The sequence below is a fragment of the Pseudorca crassidens genome, chromosome 6 (genome assembly GCF_039906515.1).
Source record: "Pseudorca crassidens isolate mPseCra1 chromosome 6, mPseCra1.hap1, whole genome shotgun sequence".
NCBI lineage: Eukaryota > Metazoa > Chordata > Mammalia > Artiodactyla > Delphinidae > Pseudorca > Pseudorca crassidens.
In genome coordinates this window covers 24,643,452-24,663,690 of record NC_090301.1, presented here as the reverse complement: position 1 = coordinate 24,663,690, position 20,239 = coordinate 24,643,452, and the positions used below count along the sequence as shown (strand labels likewise).

Genomic DNA, 20,239 nt, shown 5'->3' with positions numbered 1-20,239 from the left:
AGAAATTAATGAAAATACGTTAAGGAAATATATCTCTGTTGGACAACAATTATTTTGATTAATTTTATATACCAAAGTGTTCAATTTACAGTTTATGATACATTTTTTGAGTTTATGCTTAAATGTTATTGCTGACACCATTTAGAAACTGGAAAGAGCTGATAAACATTTCAGATTATACCAATGTAATATCACTTTTCTATCAAACACAGCAAGTGAATGATATCAAACTAGAACTCTTACAACTAACTTTTGAGAAATTTTATTCTACCCCTGTGGGCTTATTTTGTGACACTTAGCTTTTACCTTGTGTACTTCATCATATTATTTTGTATACCTCAGAATACTCCAAGTATTCCACTTGTGTGAATAAATATACTGTAACCCCACTATCATTTTTTTTCACTGTTAACTATCAATACTCCATTTTACTGATATGCAACATTTACAATTTGATATTAACATACCCCAATTCAAAATAATAAATCAGAATGTGATTCAATGCTCTTTTCTTCTCTTCCACCTGTGTAGAAGCATAATTCGTGTGTCATTTTATGAATATCATGAAATCTCTTAGAATGGCAGTATTACCACCAATTTTACACATCACAATTTAGTTTCATTTTCTAGGATTATTCATTTAACGGATTTTCTAATTATCTTTCTTAGTTTCTCATTTTTTAAAAATTACTTTATTCTTAATAAACTTGGGTAACATCTACCAATGTGGACCCATTTACAAATTTAACTACTATTTATTCTCTTGTACTAAATTATCACAGTGGTAAATGAGATTGAATCTCAAAGTTCTTGAGGTACTTTTCAGCATGAATCCATTTCCATTTGTGATTATCTACCCCCACCCCAATTTAAACTATCTTCAACTTCCAGATACCTAGCTTACCAATGAAAATACAGTTAAATCAGTTGTAAGACCAGAAAGTCCTTTCACTAAAAAAAGTAAAATCACACTTTAAAATCAGCTGGTTAAATTAGCTCTTTTCTTAAAATGATGAATTTCCTAAAACACTGGGTTATCAAATTATTTTCAAAGTTAACAAATCAGTTTGGCCAAGAATGTTTTGAAAAGTATTGAATTGAAAATATTGCACCTAGGTTCACATGAATAAAAGGTTTTTGAAGCTGTCTTTGTCTATCCTTGTTTCAGTTTGGTTGATTTTTAAGTTTTTTGTGTTTTTTTTTTTTTTTTTTTTCGGGTTTTTTGGGGGGTTTTCCTAGCACATTTTTTTTTCTGAATACATTTGCAAGGACTCCTTCTTCAAACAGCATCTTTGGTGACTTGCAGCATCCCAAAGTGGATGCCAAGAAGTTGAGATCAAAATTTGTGGTATTATACTTTTTAAAAAACTAAACAGTTCAAGTAATTCATTTGAAAAATGTGGTTATTTTGTAAGTTTACTTATGTATCAACAAAATTTCTATTTTACTTAACAGTGTAGAATGGAGAAAAAAGAATATTAACAATATTTTGGTGACCTCCTTTCATGACGGATCAACTTTTGAAACTTCTGAAAGATATTTAGTATAAACAACTAATTAGCATGTGAATTCATTTACTACTTTTACCTCATTAAGAAGGGAATTAAAGGAAAGTGTCAATTAAGAATGAAAAATATTTGAGACAACTACTTAATTGTGACCTCAATCCAGGTCTTTTAATCCAGAAAGAGCCTTTCCCTTCCATTTACTATTTTACTATGGCCAAGTCATTATAAATCATCAACATTATTTCTTTCATTACTTTCCATTGTTAACAGACATAGAGACCAAGAGTTTAAATTCTAATTGTATAATGGAGTGAGGCTGAATTAATTAACAATCCCAAGTTTGTGGGAGAATTTATTTATTTATTTATTTATTTTAGCAATGAAACTTTATTTCTAACATCCCCTGTGCTATTTTTTTAACATCTTTATTGGAGTATAATTGCTTTACAATGGTGTGTTAGTTTCTGCTTTATAACAAAGTGAATCAGCTATACATATGTCCCCATATCTCTTCCCTCTTGCATCTCCCTCCCTCCCACCCTCCCTATCCCACCCCTCTAGGTGGTCACAAAGCACCGAGCTGATCTCCTCGTGCTTTGTGGCTCTTCCCACTAGCTATCTCTTTTACGTTTGGTAGTGTATATATGTCCATGGCACTGTCTCACTTTGTCCCAGCTTACCCTTCCCCCTCCCCATATCCTCAAGTCTGTTCTCTAGTAGGTATGCCTCTTTATTCCCATCTTGTCCCTAGGTTCTTCTGACCATTTTTTTTTCTTTTTTTAGATTCCATATATATGTGTTAGCATACGGTATTTGTTTTTCTCTTTCTGACTTTCTTCACTCTGTATGACAGTCTCTAGGTCCATCCACCTCATTACAAATAACTCAGTTTCATTCCTTTTTATGGCTGAGTAATATTCCATTGTATATATGTGCCACATCTTCGTTATCCATTCATCTGTTGATGGACACTTAGGTTGCTTCCATGTCCTGGCTATTGTAAATAGAGCTGCAATGAACATTTTGGTACATGACTCTTTTTGAATTATGGTTTTCTCGGGGTATATGCCCAGTAGTGGGACTGCTGGGTCATATGGTAGTTCTATTTTCAGTTTTTTTAAGGAACCTCCATACTGTTCTCCATAGTGGCTGTATCAATTTACATTCCCACCAACAGTGCAAGAGGGTTCCCTTTTCTTCACACCCTCTCCAGCATTTATTGTTTGTAGATTTTTTGATGATGGCCATTCTGGTGTGAGATGATATCTCATTGTAGTTTTGATTTGCATTTCTCTAATGATTAATGATGTTGAGCATTCTTTCATGTGTTTGTTGGTAATCTGTATATCTTCTTTGGAGAAATGTCTATTTACATCTTCTGCCCATTTTTGGATTGGGTTGTTTGTTTTTTTCATATTGAGCTGCATGAGTTGTTTCTATGTTTTGGAGATTAATACTTTGTCAGTTGCTTCTGTGGGAGAATTTAAACTAATTTTTTTTGTCTTAAAAAAAAAGTCTGCTCATGGTTTGAGGTAACTTTAGGTACTTTGAGATTTCTCAAGTTATGAAAAAAACAGGAGCATTGACCATTACACAGTACACTGTATACATTACAAACTAAAATAAAATAAATTCTAAGAATCATAGGCAAGAATTGTAGAAAATCCTTATTAATTACAAGCCTGTAGTTCTTTTAATATTTGATCCTACTTTACTATCATTGCACATAAGACTGCAAGAATAAAAAAGAACATAATATCATTACACTCCTCTCATCTCAATTTGCATATTCATTTTGGGAGAAAATAACTCAAGAAATAACAAATAGCAAGTCTTACATCATTTTGAGTATCTGGGTTAGAAATTTGGTTTCTCTTAATTAGATTAGTCTCAGAAAGATTAGCAATTTAAGAATGGAAACCCAACAGGTGGCTTCTAGGTTTCTAGGTAAGATACACACAGGTATGCACAGACACACAGACACACACACATACACACAGACACACATACATCACACATACAATTATTACTTCTCACTTCTACTAACTTTCTTAAAATTTACTTTAAAAACAATATTGCAACACATAGCTTTGATTTGTTATAGATTCTATGTTGGCAAAATAAATAATATCATGAAAGAATTCTAAAGAGTCTGTTGTTACAGCCATGGTGTCTGAAACTTTTTCCAGAGTTATGCAAACATCCTCCCATGTATGGGTAGAAACCACAGTTGTTTTGATGTTCCAAATGGTCTGTGCCGCTTTGCCAGCTCACACACAGTTATACTTAGTTTTCCTTAGTACAAAATACAATGGTCAGATTTCAGATATTTTGTTGATACATGGATTCTCTGTTTTGAACTTTGATGTCAAAGGAGAGAAACATATTATACAATACAAAAAATTCCTGACATTACATAGAGCTAATTATTTTCTAAAGGCAATAATTGAATTCACAGAGGACACATGTACAATATGGAGCTAAATATAAACTTACAGTCACTCACAAAGACTTAACAGAGCAGTTGCATCATGAGATCCATCTTAATCTTTTAATAAATGCATCTCCAAATATTAATTAGATGAGGAAGTAAGAAGCCAAATATTGATTCCTACTAGTACAAATTAAAAAAAAAAAAGTTCCAAGAAATTATGTGAGCTACTGACCAGAAGAATGTATAACAAATCTATAGATTTAAATGACAATTATTCCTTGAAGAAACTATCACAAACCATCTTCTTTCCTTTGTACCTTTTATGATTTTTATCCCAATAGTATCCTCATAAATAAGAGAAACTTTATTGACTTTTTTTCTGTTACCTAGTGTAGAATGATGCACTGTAAGAATCTCAAACACACACACACACACACACACACACACACACGCACACACATATAAGGATGCTTTTTTGGACTCTATGGAAACTTAAACTTCCTTTTGGGGAGGTGGGAACTGCTTGATAATCTAGCATCAAAGAGATGCAAGGACTAACCCTGCAAATTAGTCCTTAATCAAATCTGATGGCTATGCCCTTGCAGCAAGTCCATCTGAAGTCCACCCCCATGCCCCTTTCCTATCATCAATCTTCTTCAGCTTCACATTCATCAAGCTGCATGGCAACTCTCATTCACACTAAATAAGCTTTCAGGTGAATTTACTTTAGAATCCTGAATGACCCAGTGAAAGTTCAAAATCACTCTTTTACAGAATTGCACCCAGATAGCCCCTGGTATTCTTATAAAAGTGGTTTGTCAATAAAATGCCCAGTGAAATTGCTTGTTTGGAATGTATGGTGTCAGCTGAGAGACTGGTAGCTGAGCAAGCATCTTCCTAAAAATAGAAAGACTTCTAAGTGATTAAAAAACACTTACTTTAAGTGGATGCATTTATGGTATGAAATTGTATCTCAATAAAGCTGTTTATTTTTAAAAAGCTACTTGTTTATTTTAGTAGTTTGTGAATAAATGATCTTTTTTATCATTAATCTATTTGACTCAGCTACGGGTTTGAGAACGTTATTTGGGAGCAGCTATACTGAAGATAATTAGATTAAAATCTAGATTGTTTTTGTTCCCTTACCCATTTATAGTATTTTCTTTATTCAGTATTTTCAAAAATCTAGAGTTAGTGCATTTTACATTTTTTTAAGTAATTACTGAGTGCCTGAGAAAGTTTTTCTATGTTCCAATTCACATTTTGTAAGTATTTTAATGTACTAAAATAACTAATATTTCAGTCACTTACTTACATTTGTTTTTATTAACTGCTTTTCCCCAGTGGATAACGCAACACAGTCAAAAACATAGATTAAAAAAGCTATTAGAAATTCCCTATTCTCATTATTTTCTTTTCAGAATCTTCAAGCAGCAGAATAAAACAGCTTTGCGATAAATTAAAAACTCTTACCTAAAGATATTACACTGATCATAAACCATATTTGATATTTAATTCTAAAATAATTGTTCTCACATTTTAACAGCCACCTGGAATATAGCTTGTTTGAACAGCTTGTTAAAAACACAGATTGTAAACACCACATTCAAGAATGATGCTTTGGGACTGAGGTTGTTACTCCCAAATCAGTATGCCTAACAATCAGCTCAGGTGATTTTAATTCAAGTGGTCCTTAAAATACATTTTGAGAAATTAGTCATTTTTGTATGATGGTATATGGCCAAAATATATATCTAGCCTTAAAAATATAATTACAAAGAATTCTTAGAATGGCAGACATTTCTAAATGAAAAGAAGTTCAAGAGCATATCCAGTCCAGGCTCATGCTTTACAGATGAGGGAAATGAGATCTAAAATGTAAATGTCATGTCTCAAAACACACAGATATAAAGCAGTAAGACTAGGGCTAGAACTTATTCTTTCTTGATCCTACTCAACATTCTTGACCATGAAAAAACTATTCTCATTTTCTATGTCAGAACTTAGTATTTTAAAGACTGATTAGTGTCAAAGGACCCAAAATTCTAGTAAATTCACTCTTTTCGCTAGAATGGGAACATGCTACATGGAATTCTGTATCTTCAGATCATCATCAACGCTATTTAAAGAAAAAAAAAGATTTTTTTAAAAATTTTGAGTTAAAATCATGACTGAACCACAAATTAAAAAAAAAAAGCATACTTTTTCTTAAATGTGTATTGTTCCTCACAAGGGTTCAATCTTCCATAACCCACAGATCCACATATTTATACTGACCAGTATCTATCTTATTAATGACTATATTCACTGCCCCACTCTGCCCTATTTTCCTTTAAAATCTCCGGTGAACAGGAATCAAAAATATTTAAAAGGCAGTTGGGCTTTTCCAACATCCTTTTCATTTTTTTTTTTTTTTTTTTCTGTTTAGTCTCCTTCTGTGCTTCTCTACAAGGAAAACAAAAAAACCTTGAATAAGGTGACTCATTAAAAAAAAAAAAAGAGCTTTAACAAATATAAGCCACAATATCATTTTAAAATAATGTTCCCCACTTATCTTTCAAAGTCCACATACAAGGAGCTATCCAAGAAAGAGATGTTAGTAAAACTATGGGCTTTACCCTCCTCAAGTTAATTAAAATAATGACCAACATTCAATGAATACTTAAACTTGATCCAGGTATCTCTAGGCTAAGTTTTTTATTTGTATTATCATTAAATCCTTTGAAGTAGGTATTTTTATTATTCCTAAATTACAAATTCAGTAAACTGAAGCTCAGAAGGAGTACGTAAGTTGTCCAAAATCACGCAACTAGTAAATGGTACAGGCGGCACTCAAATACAGGTCTACATGACAAGAAGTCTTTATGCTTGAAGTATTCAACAGCCTACCAACAAACCTGCTCAGTTTAGGCTGCATTTTAAAATTGAGGGTATTTAAATTTCTCTGATATAATTACTGTTGTAATCGGGCATTTCTTTCATTTGCTTGTTTTGTAAAATTAATAGCATAATGTGGAAATAGCATAATGAGGAAAGAACTTCTCCTTAGTCTATTGTTTACGAATTTGATTTTTTTTCCTCCTCAAAGGGATTATTTTGAGTTAGTTATCTCTTTTCTGAAAATAAATTTTGTAAGAAATAAACTGAGTTAGTCTCTATAAAAAGAGACAGAAAAAAGACCAAAAAAATTCAGAAAGGAAAGAAAAACAATACATAACAAGATATCTTTCTTGTAAATTTGATTTTACCTAGAACATTTTGACAGGGTGGAACAAGACAATAGTTGTTTGGTTTGTGGGAAAACTGAAACTAACTTACTTGATTGGAGTTGAAAAGAGTTGCCTTAAACACAAGTAGACTGTTATTACATTATAATAAGTAAATCTACTGAACAGAAACGTGTTTTTTAAGGTTCTACTTAAAAGACTTTTTTTTTTTTTTTTAAATCATATAAGTCTTGCCAGGATATTCCTCTCTGGAAGCTGAAACTTCTGGGCCTCTTACCCACAACAGTATAGAATGGAGAAGGAGAAAGCCGAAGTAAAAATACTCACAGCTTTGCTAGTTGCTGGCATTTTGCCACATGCCAAGGCTAACCCAAGCCAAGGAAACGAATCCCTGTAATGCTTCAGTGTTCTCTTCGCATCAGGGTTATGGGATTATAGACATTTCAGACTTATCCAAATGCAATGATTCTAGCTGTAATGTCACTGTGATGTTTGTTACCTCCAGTACCTCAGGTGTTAAACTCACTACCACTCCAGGAAGTTTATTTTGTGGGACAAGTCTAACTGCTAGAAACTTCTTCCTCTTTTAGGGTCAAAAATCTAGCTACTTGTAATAATTTCTACTTGTTAGTTTCACTTCTGCTTAACCAAACACAAATCTGTTTCATTTTTCATACATCAGAGTCTTCAAATGATTAATAGTAACAAAGCAAGAGATTTCCTCCTCTTCAGGTACGTTCCACATTAAACATTCCCTGGCGCTTCAATTCACCTTTCATTTCTTCTGGCCTTTTTTTTTTTTTTTTTTAATCACTGTGACTGTCATTTTTGTGTTTGTTTTTCATCTTGCTTTGTGGTTCATCTTGTTTAATTTAAAATAAGTACTTGCCCAGCTTTCTCAAAATTTCCAAGCAAGTTTAAAATGCAACCTTTCTTAAAGAGATCTCTGTAGCAACCCCAAGCACTTAAATCCATGTAAAAATTGAATCTAGCTATAACTGAATATAACATGGCCAATGGTGAAACGACTTAGCATAAGTGGTACGTTACTTGTCACAAGAAGCTGTGAATTTTAAATTCGAAGCACCTAAGTACATTTTATCCAATACTTTCAGTTTATGATTGAGAAGACTGAAGCTCAAATGCCTATGTTACTGCTCAAGTAATATGCCTCCTGTTTTCTTCCAAAGATTGATTTCCAAGTCAATAAACAGTAAGTTAGAATGTATCTCTTTATGTAAACAATGCCAGTCCTTTTCTCAAGCCACAACATTCAACACATACTTGTCTGTAAGAACACTAAAGAACTATGTGACCAGGATAAATTCATCTGGAGTTGCAAAGCTAAGGGCCAGAACACCATATATTCTCACCTTCTCAAGATCTTGTTTAGGAATCCCAGCAACCTCAATGTCCCCTTTAGACAGGTGCATTGGGATTTCCCTCCAATACAGCCCCAAAGCTGTTGTTTCTGCATCCTACAAATGCAGTTGAATGAGCTGCATGAGCAAGCTGCATGAATGAGCTGGTCTGAGCAAGTGAAAGTGATGGAGTTGTATACTGAGGTGAGGGGGGCAGTTAGGGATTAGGATTCAGCTGTGTGGGATGAAGAAAGCCTGGTATCTCCTGATTGGGTAAATCTGCCTGGCAGATTTCCCAGTCACACATTTCTTTCTTTCTCGTTTCTTTTTTCTCCTGTGGCTGTCAGGAATTAGCCTACCAAATTCCTTACCAACTGTCTCAGAGGAATAAAATGCAGTTTCAAGTTTAGACTTTTTTCCCACCCTTAGTAATAGTGAACCAATAAGAAATAGGGCAGTTAGCGAAAACGTACTCGATTCTCCAGTCCCTCACCTCATTTGTTCCTAAAGCTGCACAGGAAAGGAAAAACTAAAATAATTTTTAACAGTAGGATTTTTGCATGGAAAGGACTAAAGGAAAATGTATCTACATGTCAGAGAAAACAAGATTTAGGCTATTATATTCTAAGTCCCACGAGCTTGAGGGGAAGAAAAGGTAAGAGTCTTTGGGGGTAGGAGTGAGAATAGAGAAAAGGTTTGAGAATTCTACCAAGGAGACAATTATTGGGACACAGAAAACCAGGGTTAAAAACAAGCAAAGAAGTCATTATCCTTCTTAGGCCTGATTCTTTTTTCTCTTCCACCTTTTGCCAGCCCTGGGCAGGGGTGGGGGGCTGGGGGTTGCTTTTTAGTCACAGGTAGATGACGATTACCTGCCCTATATAACCTGTGCTGTTGTGGGAATCAAATACAATGATCACCATAAAGTGATGTGAAAATTGTACGGTGCAGTGCCAATACATTACTATAATAATAATTATTATTATCTCCAAAATCTTGCTCCATAACAAAACAAAATAAAATGAAAAACTCATTTTGGTTTTTTTGTATGTGCATTTGTATTTTTTAAACCCAGATATGAAAGGCAGCAATAGGCCCTGTTACCAGAAGCTATATCGAAAATTCCCATTATAGAATTTTAATATGAGATAATTAGAATATAATATAGACTGATATGGTAATCCACGTTTCATAAAGTCTGTGGGCTACTACAAGCATGTGCTCTTTTACTGATACTATGCATGTGCTATTTTATCACAATGTTTTGTTTTACTATTATATGATTTGACATATTAAGGTCTTGTGTTTGAAGTAAACAGCCACTCAATTAATTAATAGATTAATTGAGGAGCTACAAATTAAGGTAATAAAGTCAAGCAAACGCCTACCAAATAAATCTGTTTCTACAGAAGTGGATAAGGGCTTCACTTAACCAGAATCTGATGAAATTTAAGGTACTGAATAGCTTATAGGACAGAATTTAAAATAAAAAAACAACAAAAGTTGTGTTCTTGCTAACAGCTCGGCTTAAATTTCAGAGTCTTTCAAGCATAATAAGGTATTAGAAATGCCTTTAGAATTATTCACAGTGAATTAGATTTGTTGGTGGTATCATTCATAGAATAGCAACCGAGAAATCTATTCTTCATCACTTCTCTAAAATGCTAATAGTCAGCTGACTTTGTACTTGTTATAAAAATAGATACAAATATGGAGTTTTGCCTTCTTGTGGTTGACAGTTGAAATATAATGCAATTTTTTATTGAAGTATATTCGATGTACAATATTATATAACTAATAGGTGTACAATATAGTGATTCACAGTTTTTAAAGGTTATACTCCATTTGTAGTTATTATAAAACATTGACTATATTCCCTGTGTTGTACAATATATCCTTGTAGCTTTTTTTTTTTTTTTTAACATCCTTATCGGAGTATAATTGCTTTAAAATGGTGTGTTAGTTTCTGCTTTATAACAAAGTGAATCAGCTATACATATACATATATCCCCATATCTCTTCCCTCTTGCATCTCCCTCCCACCCTCCCTATCCCACCCCGCTAGGTGGTCACAAAGCACCAAGCTGATCTCCCTGTGCTATGCAGCTGCTTCCCACTAGCTATCGGTTCTGTAGATTATTTTATACCTAACAGTTTGTGCCTCTTAATCCCCTTCCCCTATATTACCCTTCCCCTCTTCCCTTTCCCTACTGGAGGGCATTATGTTAATTGAAATGTCAGACAGAGAAAGATAAATACTGTATGATATCACTTATATGTGGCATCTAAAAGATACAACAAACTAGTAAATATAATAATATGATATTTTTGTACAATGCTTGTTTATAAGTGCCCCAGAATAGATTCAACATTTATGGTCCTCCTTTCCATTTAGGAGGCATTATCTAATATAACGCTGGGCTTTGAAACTTGAGCCCTTATACTTAGTGTAAAGTGCTAGAATATACCTCTAAAATTATAGCTAACCTTTTGTGATGAGGCAGGAACTGAAGAATGGACTGGTTTAGAATCAGGCAGAACTGACTTGTGGTCTAGACTTGTGACTTTGGGCAAATAAACTCACCAATCTGAGTTCCCTTATCCTTATATGCATAACAGGGATAGTAGATTCTTATACAGTGTTAATGTGAAGATTACCTGTGACAACATAGGAAAGGCATCTAGCATAATTTCAGTGACCTTGTCTTCCTCTTAAAATCCATATCTCCTAATAAACTAACACACACACACAACACACACACACACTATTTTAAAAACATCTTTTCAAAGTGCTTATTAAGCGCCTTCTAGAATATCTAATCTTCAACCATCTCAACAGATACATTAATGCACATACATTTTAGAACTCATATCACATTCACTGCATGCCGGTTAACCATCAGAAAAGAGTTTATTAGATGAAAATAAGCCTGTTGTAAAAGATTTCCCTGCAATTACTTCACTGCCATTATCCTGGCCACACGCTTATGGAGCTTTTCAAATTAATATGCTTAGATTACTGAGCAAGTAATCAAGCAGTGGAATTCTATGAGGAACTCAATTACTAAAGAAAATGATCACTCAAGCATTTGAGAAACCGGGGCTACATCTAATTTTGAATAGTGGATCATTATTGACATTATGGAAGCATTCAGCACAAACACTTGGACATGTAGCAGTAGAAAGGGTATCACTTTCTATACATGTGGTAAACTGAACGAGCTGCTTGCTAACATCTCTGTTAAATGTTATTCTGCCTTGCTGAAAAAAGAAATAATATCAACCTTGAAATCAGTACTTTAAAAAAAATAGGGAGCTGATTGCTTGATTGAATAAAAATTGGATTGTTAACTCACATTTAAAATAAACAATTCTAATTTTTCTACTTGAGATAGAGTAATCTTTTATAGCCTAGAAATAATTATCCAATGAACACAAGTATAAGAATTGATTTCTACATATTTCCATATTAGAAACTACTTAAATACTTTCATTATTGCATTTTAATCATTCCACCACCAAAAGGCCCTCTTTTGACTAAATGATTACGTATAGATCCATGTGCTGTGTTTTTACTCATTTAATAATTTTAATCATACTTTTATTTTCTCCAAATTATGCATCATCCAGATGCTTTTGATGAAAATTATTTTTCTAATTCTGATTTTTATCTAAGAGTTAAAGCAAAGACTATTTTAAGAACTTTGCTATAGTGTTTTAAAAGCATCTGAATTAGGAAAGGTAGTGTAGGAAATGGGTTGAGACTGGTATGTTTATTGTTCTTCCTCTGCTCTCTTCCAAGGCAAGCAGTAAAGAAAAATCATTCAATAGTGAGTGATAATTCCTAATAAACCTAGTAGTCATCAGCTGTGTGGCCTTGGGGAACTCACTTCACCACTCAAAGTGTAATAGTATAGCATGATGATGATGATGGTGATGATGATGATGATATTGATGATGATGATAATGATAATGTAGGCAACGCTAGCCTACCGGAAACATCATTAGCATAAAATAAGGCAGTTTTTATAAGGTAAAAGTGTTGTGAGAGATTATCATGATTATTCTGAGCATCAATTTTTTGGAGCATTAATTATTTTTTAGAGTCATGTACCACATAGAAAATATACTGAAAGATTTTCTCCCTTTCCCCGGCAAAATGAATATATGTGCACAGATTTTTTAAATGTCAGTAAAATTTCAGGAAACCTTTGCCTTTCTTAGGCCTATTCATTGACTACCCTGTTTAAGGTCCCCGTTGTGGTGGAAGTCCTTGGTTGCCTGGTCAGGAGTCAACCCCTCACATACCTCACACCTGACTACCTTCATCACAAAATTCTGAAATGTTCAAGTATGCATTAACCCATATGAATCTCCAGAATGACCTAAGTCTAAAAGCGTACGACACTCCTCAATGAATTAGTGAATTGTAACATTTTTCCCTCTCCTGCTGGACATGAAAAAGAAGTATGCTTCCATAGTTGCTTTTGGCAGCTGTCTCATGAGGACAAGGGTAACCAGACCTAAGATGAAGCCAGCACTGTGAATGGCAAATAATACCGTTAAGCCTGCGGAAAAATAACCTGCTGTACTCTGAACTTCCTGTTATAGCAAATAATAAACTTTACTTACACATCCTTGAAGTCTCAGTTCAGATATCATTTGCTTGGTGATGATGTCTCAGACTAAACCAAGCAGGACCAGTCCATCAGGCCCTCACTCTCAAAACATCTAATGTACATAGAGCTTTATCATTTAACTCAATCACAGTGATTAACATCAGTATTATAAGAAAAACTTGAACAGCTTAAGGGCAGAGTTTTTTTTTTTTTCCTTTGTTTGATTCATTATATTATTGCATTCACAGAACTGTGTCTGCCACATAATAGGCATTGTACATTTTTTTGTGAATTAATGAACACCAGAATACAGTTTTAAAAGACATGAATGGAAAAAAAGTAGGTGGATCCTGCTTACATTTTTCTGAATCCTATAACTAGAATTTTAGTACAAACTCTATTTCCTTGCTATGAGAAGATTAGTATAGAATTCTTCATAAAAGAGCAATAGCAAATAATGTTTATATCAGGTTTTCTGAGGTAATATTAGTTATTTGCATGTGATGGGATGAGGAATATTGCATTCAATTTTACAAAATTCTGGAAGATGATCTTTGACAACTTGAGGAGGTGTCCAATCTTTAACATTCAGTCATGGCTCAGGAATTCTTTTTCCCTCTGAAGTTCTGGTATAACATTCATCCAGAAAAGTATGCAAATAATAATTGTACAGCTTAATGAATAAACACAGAGTGACCACACCTATGTAACCACTACCTATCTAACAAGCAAAATTGTATTAGCACACCAAAAGCCCATCTTAGGCCCCAATCTTTAGAATAATGTAATAATAACATCTGCAGTGCTTAGACCAATTTAGTTCCAAAATTCCTGAAAGTAAATAATGAATGATTCATGAATAGCTATTCCATGTTAAAAACTTTATTCACTTTGGAAGGAGACATGTTAATCATTCTTAATGTACTTTCTCCTGTTTAATCCCTTCGAGCCCTTAACCTGTAGTGATTCTTGGTAGAGCAAATGAATCTAAAGATAGTCCATAAAAAGAGATTTGTAGAGTTTACATCTGGAAAACAATCTCATATGGACTATATCTAAAATTTGCCATTGATCTGTCTTGCTCATTCCTATAGTTGATGAATTCTCTCTCTGAAAAGTGAAGAAAAAAAAAAAAAACCTTTCCTTTTAGAAGGATAAAACTGAAGGAAATGAGAAACATAACAATAAAAAAAAGATTAAGTCCTTCAGAAATTGGTTAATTGATTGCCTGACAATTATAACAGAAATGCTTTAAATCTGAAAGCCATCAACCCCTGACTCTGTTTTTCTCTTCAACTTAATTAGGAAAATAAAACACAAATGTATTCTTGTTTAGCTGGAACTTTGGGGAAATATGTAGGAAGTTATAGGCAATAAAGTACCAGCTGCTTCTTTGTTGCTAAGTTTAACAGAGAGTGAGCAGCAAATGTGTTTTTATAATTTATCATTCCTGTGTATTAAAGTTCTATGACTAGCTGCTTAGGAGAGGTTGTAAGCAAAAGCCATGTTACCAAAACTGAGTTAAACTGCAGCACAGAGATAAAAGTGTGAAACAAAGTATCACAATTCAGAGGAATCAAAATTCCTCTGTAAGGCTTTTTTTGGGGGTGGGTGGGAGGGAATGTTCTAAAATTGGGTTAATTTTAGATGATGTTAATTCCACACAACCCAGTAAATTTACTAAAAATCATTGTATTGTACACTTAAAATGGGTGGTTTTATGGTATGTATATACATTATACCTCAAGAAAGCTATTATTTAAAACAATTTTTTAGCCCAGTGCACCCTGGAGGTTGCCCATGACAGTGTTTAACCACATGTGTGGTGTGAACTTACAGGCATCATGTTGTGAAGAGATGGGGGCTGCGGTGACTCATGCAATCAGGAATTTCAACCTAGAGAACCGGGCGCAATGGGAAATCAGCAAGATGAAGCCCTTCCCCGCTCCCAGGCACCCCTCCACCAAGAACCTCCTGCGAAAGCAGATGAGCAGCCATCCAGAAATTAAGGGAGAAATTGCTAGAAAAAATGACAAACTGCTGTCATTACTAAAAGATGTGTATGTCGATTCCAAAGATCCTGTGTCTTCTGTGCAGGTAAAGGATGCTGGAAAACGTCAGAAGCCAAAGGAGTTCAGCTTGCCGGAAAACCATCATCCTGACATGATGAATATTAAGAACATTCCCAAAGGCAAAATTTCCATTGTAGAGGCACTGACACTTCTCAATAATCATAAACTTTATCCAGACACATGGACTGCTGAGAAAATAGCAAGATGTAAATTCTCTTCTTAAATATTTCATAACTTTTGAAGTCAAAAATCTTACCCCCTGAAGGCAAGAAAGCAATACAATCAAAATGAAGAGAATCCTGAAATTACTTTTCCTTAATGTACTCTGTGTCCCCGTACCCTGTTTATTTTCTCATTTTTAGCATATTAAATTATATAAATTTAAAAAATAAAATTAAAATAAAATAAATAAAAATTTTAAACAAACCAATAAAACATATAGATATTATGTTTCTGCTCTAATCAACCCTGAATCTCCAAGTTGGGCCTAATGAATTGATACTTGTTAACTAAATCTATAATAGTTTTTCACTACTGTGAAATAAATGACCCTAAAAACTAGTGGTGTAAGACAACTTTTTCATTTTATTAATACCACAATACTGTAGGTGAGAAATATGAGCAGGGCTCAGATGGGTGTGCCTTTGCTTCTCTAGTCATTGAGGAAACCCAGTGGTACTCTTCTGGTAGATGGGATGGTCTGGTGGGTCCAAGATGGTTTCAATCACATGGCTGGAGTCTGGGGTTGAATGAGTCAAAGAATAAGACTGCCTGCCAACCAGGGGTGCCTCATGTGGCCTTTCCATGTAGCTTAGCATGTCACAAGATAATGGCTTCAGAATAGTCAAACTTCTAACATGGTGGCTCAAAGCTCTTAGTGAACACAATGGAAGCTGCATCAGTTTTATGACCCAGCCTTGGAAGTCATACACTACTACTTGTGTGTAGTCTATCAGGCAAAGCAGTCACAGCCTTCCTAGATTCAAGAAGAGGGGAAATAGAATTCACTTCTTGTTGGTGAAGAATAAGGTCACATTGCAGAGGAACATGTGAGACTGGAGATATTGTTATGGTCATCATTTAAAAATACAGTCCATTGTCATAATAGTTTACAACAATAATCACCATTAATAGAGGGTTCAGAAAAGTCTGTTAATTCTTCAAAACTTCAAATGTCTGAAACTTTGAGGTTATCACACATCATGATACGTAAATTAGAAGGAATTTGGAGGGTTCATGGTGATATTCCCAAATACCTCAAGAAATTCACACAAGAAACTTGCTTCCTGGAAAAATCCTGACTTTCAGGCATGATTATACACTTAATTTCCCTTGTGCTTCCTTATGAAAACAATTTGTTTACATAAAAAATTAGTTTAATTTCCTTTTAGTTTGAGATTCTAATACAGTAGCTGAATACAGCTGTAAACTGTCTCCTTATAAAAAATATTTAATGCTGACTATGGCCATTTTTATTCATGCATTTCCTAGATGGAATATGACATTTGATGACTTTTGCCCAAAATAACCTTTTTTTTTTTTTTTTTTTTTGGTATGCGGGCCTCTCACTGTTGGGGCCTCTCCCGTTGAGGAGCACACGCTCCGGACGTGCAGGCTCAGTGGCCATGGCTCACGGGCCCAGCCGCTCTGCGGCATGTGGGATCTTCCCGGACCGGGGCACGAACCCGTGTCCCCTGCATCGGCAGGCGGACTCTCAACCACTGCGCCACCAGGGAAGCCCCCAAAATAACCAATTTTTAAATTACAGTCACAAATGCATTACATTTATCCTATGTTTTAGTAAACATTTTAGAGCATATGACAGAAACATATACTAAAAACAGGTTTAATTTAAAACCCCTTCAGTTTCCTATACATCAACCTCTGAAATTCCAACCCAGAAACTTTTCAAAAAAGTGAGTTAGGTGAAGGAAATGAAGAGAAAGGGAGGAAAAAATAAACCAAACAATTAAACAAAGGGAAGAAAAAGCGGTTTTAATCTCTGGTTTGGCCATTAACAACCATTATGTTACCTTCCACAAGTCACTTAAGGCCTGCTGGGTTCAGTCCTCGTATGACAATGAGGGGCTGGACTGAATCTATGTGGTTTTTTTTTGTTGTTGTTGTTGCTTTTGGTGATGGAGGTGTGACTTAAACAATAAAAAGCACTTCCAGAAAAAATACATTAAAGCTAAACATACATGACTGGAGTTATTCTGGTTGAAAAGTGGGTGAGGTCATCTGGAGACCAACCCACTCAACCTCCCCTAATCACCAGCTCCTCTGCCGCTAACCCCTATACCAGTTTTTTTTTTTTTTTTTTTTTTAAATAACTATCATGGAATCCTATCTCTAAAACATAAAATTTGAAAGTCACTAGATTAGATGGTCTCTAAAGGATCCTCCTTGAAGAGCAAATACTCTTAGGAGCTAGAAGAGTAACTACTGGGTAAATTTTTATATAACAAATGTGATTACCCTAATGGGTAGGACCATGGATATACATGTGTATTCATAAATATGCCCTTAACAATAAATGAGTCTATGCATTTGATTTTCCGTGCAAATATATAATTTTAGATATATAATAAAAGCAACTACTATCTAGGAGATAGTATCTATCTATCATTAGGTAGTGAGAGAGTACCTAATGAAGTATTAAAGTTATCTACCATCTCAAAGCAATCTTAAACACAGTTACCAGTTTCATTTTTTTCACATGAGGAAACATAAGCTTGGGAAGGTTTAGCAACTCGCATGGGGTCAACAGCTAGAAAGGGGTAGACACAATATTTGAATGTGGAATGATCTTAAGCCAGAGTAAATGTTTGTTTGTTTGTTTTTCCCCCACTGTATCAGTAGGTTTCCTGTCTCTGTGAGTGGTTGCTCCAAGGAGCAAGTGGTTTGGGGCTTTCTCCTGAAGAATGGGTTGGGACTTAGTCCCTGACACTGAGCTGGGATGGTGTCAAAACTGAGGATCAAGTGCCCCATATTCCAAGGAAATGATGCAGTGGATAGTGTTTGGAGAAAGGAGGGATGGAAAGGTAGTTAGGCTTCAAGCTTCCATCTTGCCCCTCTCTCTCTTCCTTTTTTCCTCCTGATTTGATGAAAACCCCTATGATTAGAAAATGAATGTGGGGGGAATGATGTACATATTTATACCTAATCACATAAGCTGCCTCTGGTTATGAGCCATCTATAGCCATAACTAATGGCAGACATACGCACAGGAATGTGTGCGTAGGTGTGTGTATTCTTCTCTACCTAGTAGAGAAAGGGTGAGAATCTTTGTACCCCTAGTTTTGCAGGATCCTATATGTGTCTTCTTGTATGTTTTGCTAATGATCTAGGCTTTCCATCCCTTTAACCTATGAGACTATTTAAAACTAGAAATGACCTTGTATAGCAACTGGTTCAACTTTTCATTGACTCAACCACAGTCACACAACTAGTTCATATGTGGGCTGAACCTAGAATTTCTCAACGCTGACATCCTCCAGTTAAGGGAATCTTGCAAACCAAGACTGTACACACACTAACATGAACATGCTACAGGACAAACTATTAAAGTAAGAAAGCAACTTAGAGAAAACCTATTCCTCACTCCTTTATTTTTTAGATTACAAAAGTGTCACCCAGAGAGATGGAAAAATTGTAATATTTTAAAGTAAATAACAGATGCCAATCTAGAGCTTCTATCCATTATACATTGTGGTTAGAGATAATTTTATTAAACTAAATCAAAGTAGTGTGTACCACTGGTGAGATCTTAACCCTCTCTGAGAAATATACATTTTTGAATACAACTCTCCTTTTGTTATTTATAAACTTTCTCGAAGACAGGAATTAATGTTTCATGTGTTTTTTGCCCTTTTTGCATAGTGACTTATCTACAGTTAGTGCTAAAGAAGCATTTATTTGACTAATAACAGTCTTAAACTCAATGACAAACACCAGTGCAATACTTAAGCACAAATGAGTCTATATTGTGTTAAAGAACAGCTGCAGAAGACCCACCCGATCATGCATCCTATTGCCTCAGGTCATCCATATATAATTAGTTTTAAACTACCTAAGGCATTTTCAAGACAAATTAACTAATAAATGTAAGCATAAATTTGTTTCTTTAGAAGAGACTATTTAAATTGTTCTGAAAGTATGCCTCTCTACGCCTGAAGGCAAAAATCATGCCACCACTCTGCCTTTGCTCTTTCCAACCAAATACAGCTTATTCTAAATTTATCTTATCTGTCTTATTTTTTAACTCTATAATTAGTTAATATAATTAATGCCTTCATTATTATTTTATTATTCTTAGACCCTTTCTAAGATTTCTGGCATTATTCCTGTGATCCACACAGAGAAAGATGAAAGGAGTTCAATTTTTCTCTGGGTTGGAATACAAATGGTCTCCTCAGTTCCAAAGACTGGTGATCTTTTTGATCTTGACACTTAGGGGAACAATTTAAAGTTTAAAAAATGGGTGAATGATAAGAATGTCTATTTGGGTTTCTTTGTGATAAGGTCCAAAAGGAAATTTGAATTCTCCCTGCTAAAAATCTCTGGAGCTATGTAAACCATTGAAAGGCAGGTGGTGATTTTTTTTTCCTTCTCAGGGATTCTACAACTAAAGAAGAGGAGGACATAAGTCTAGAAAGAAATGGATATAGAATAGGATACTGATCAGCATGAGATCATGATCTTTATCAATGATCTTTATCTATTTCCTTAGATAAAGAAATTCTAACAATCCCCAGAGACGATTCCTGTTAGGTGATTAAAATACAGACTACGCATGTATATACTTACACACACACTTAAATTTAGTACATCATAGTAAAGTATACTCAAAGTTTGCTCATTCATTCAACAAATAATTTAGTGCCTACCATACACCAGGCTATAACCTGGGAAAATCTGGTTAAAATGCATTCTAATTGCTAGATTTTTGGAGTACCAGTAAATGATCTTATTCATTTCTTATTCAGTCTGAAATTTCTGAATCTGGGTGGTCATAA

At 34.5% G+C, this 20,239-nt stretch overlaps 2 protein-coding genes across 2 annotated transcripts in view; one reads left to right on the top strand and one right to left on the bottom strand.

Annotated features, from left to right (window-relative positions):
• The window catches only part of ERBB4 (erb-b2 receptor tyrosine kinase 4), a 1,112,967-nt gene that overhangs the window by 892,200 nt on the left and 200,528 nt on the right, over nucleotides 1–20,239 (bottom strand). The window lies entirely within an intron of this gene.
• LOC137225781 (NADH dehydrogenase [ubiquinone] 1 alpha subcomplex assembly factor 4-like) lies at nucleotides 14,831–15,444 on the top strand. The gene has a single exon (XM_067739844.1). It carries the CDS (start codon nucleotides 14,950–14,952, stop codon nucleotides 15,442–15,444), a length of 495 nt encoding a protein of 164 aa, XP_067595945.1. The 5' UTR covers nucleotides 14,831–14,949.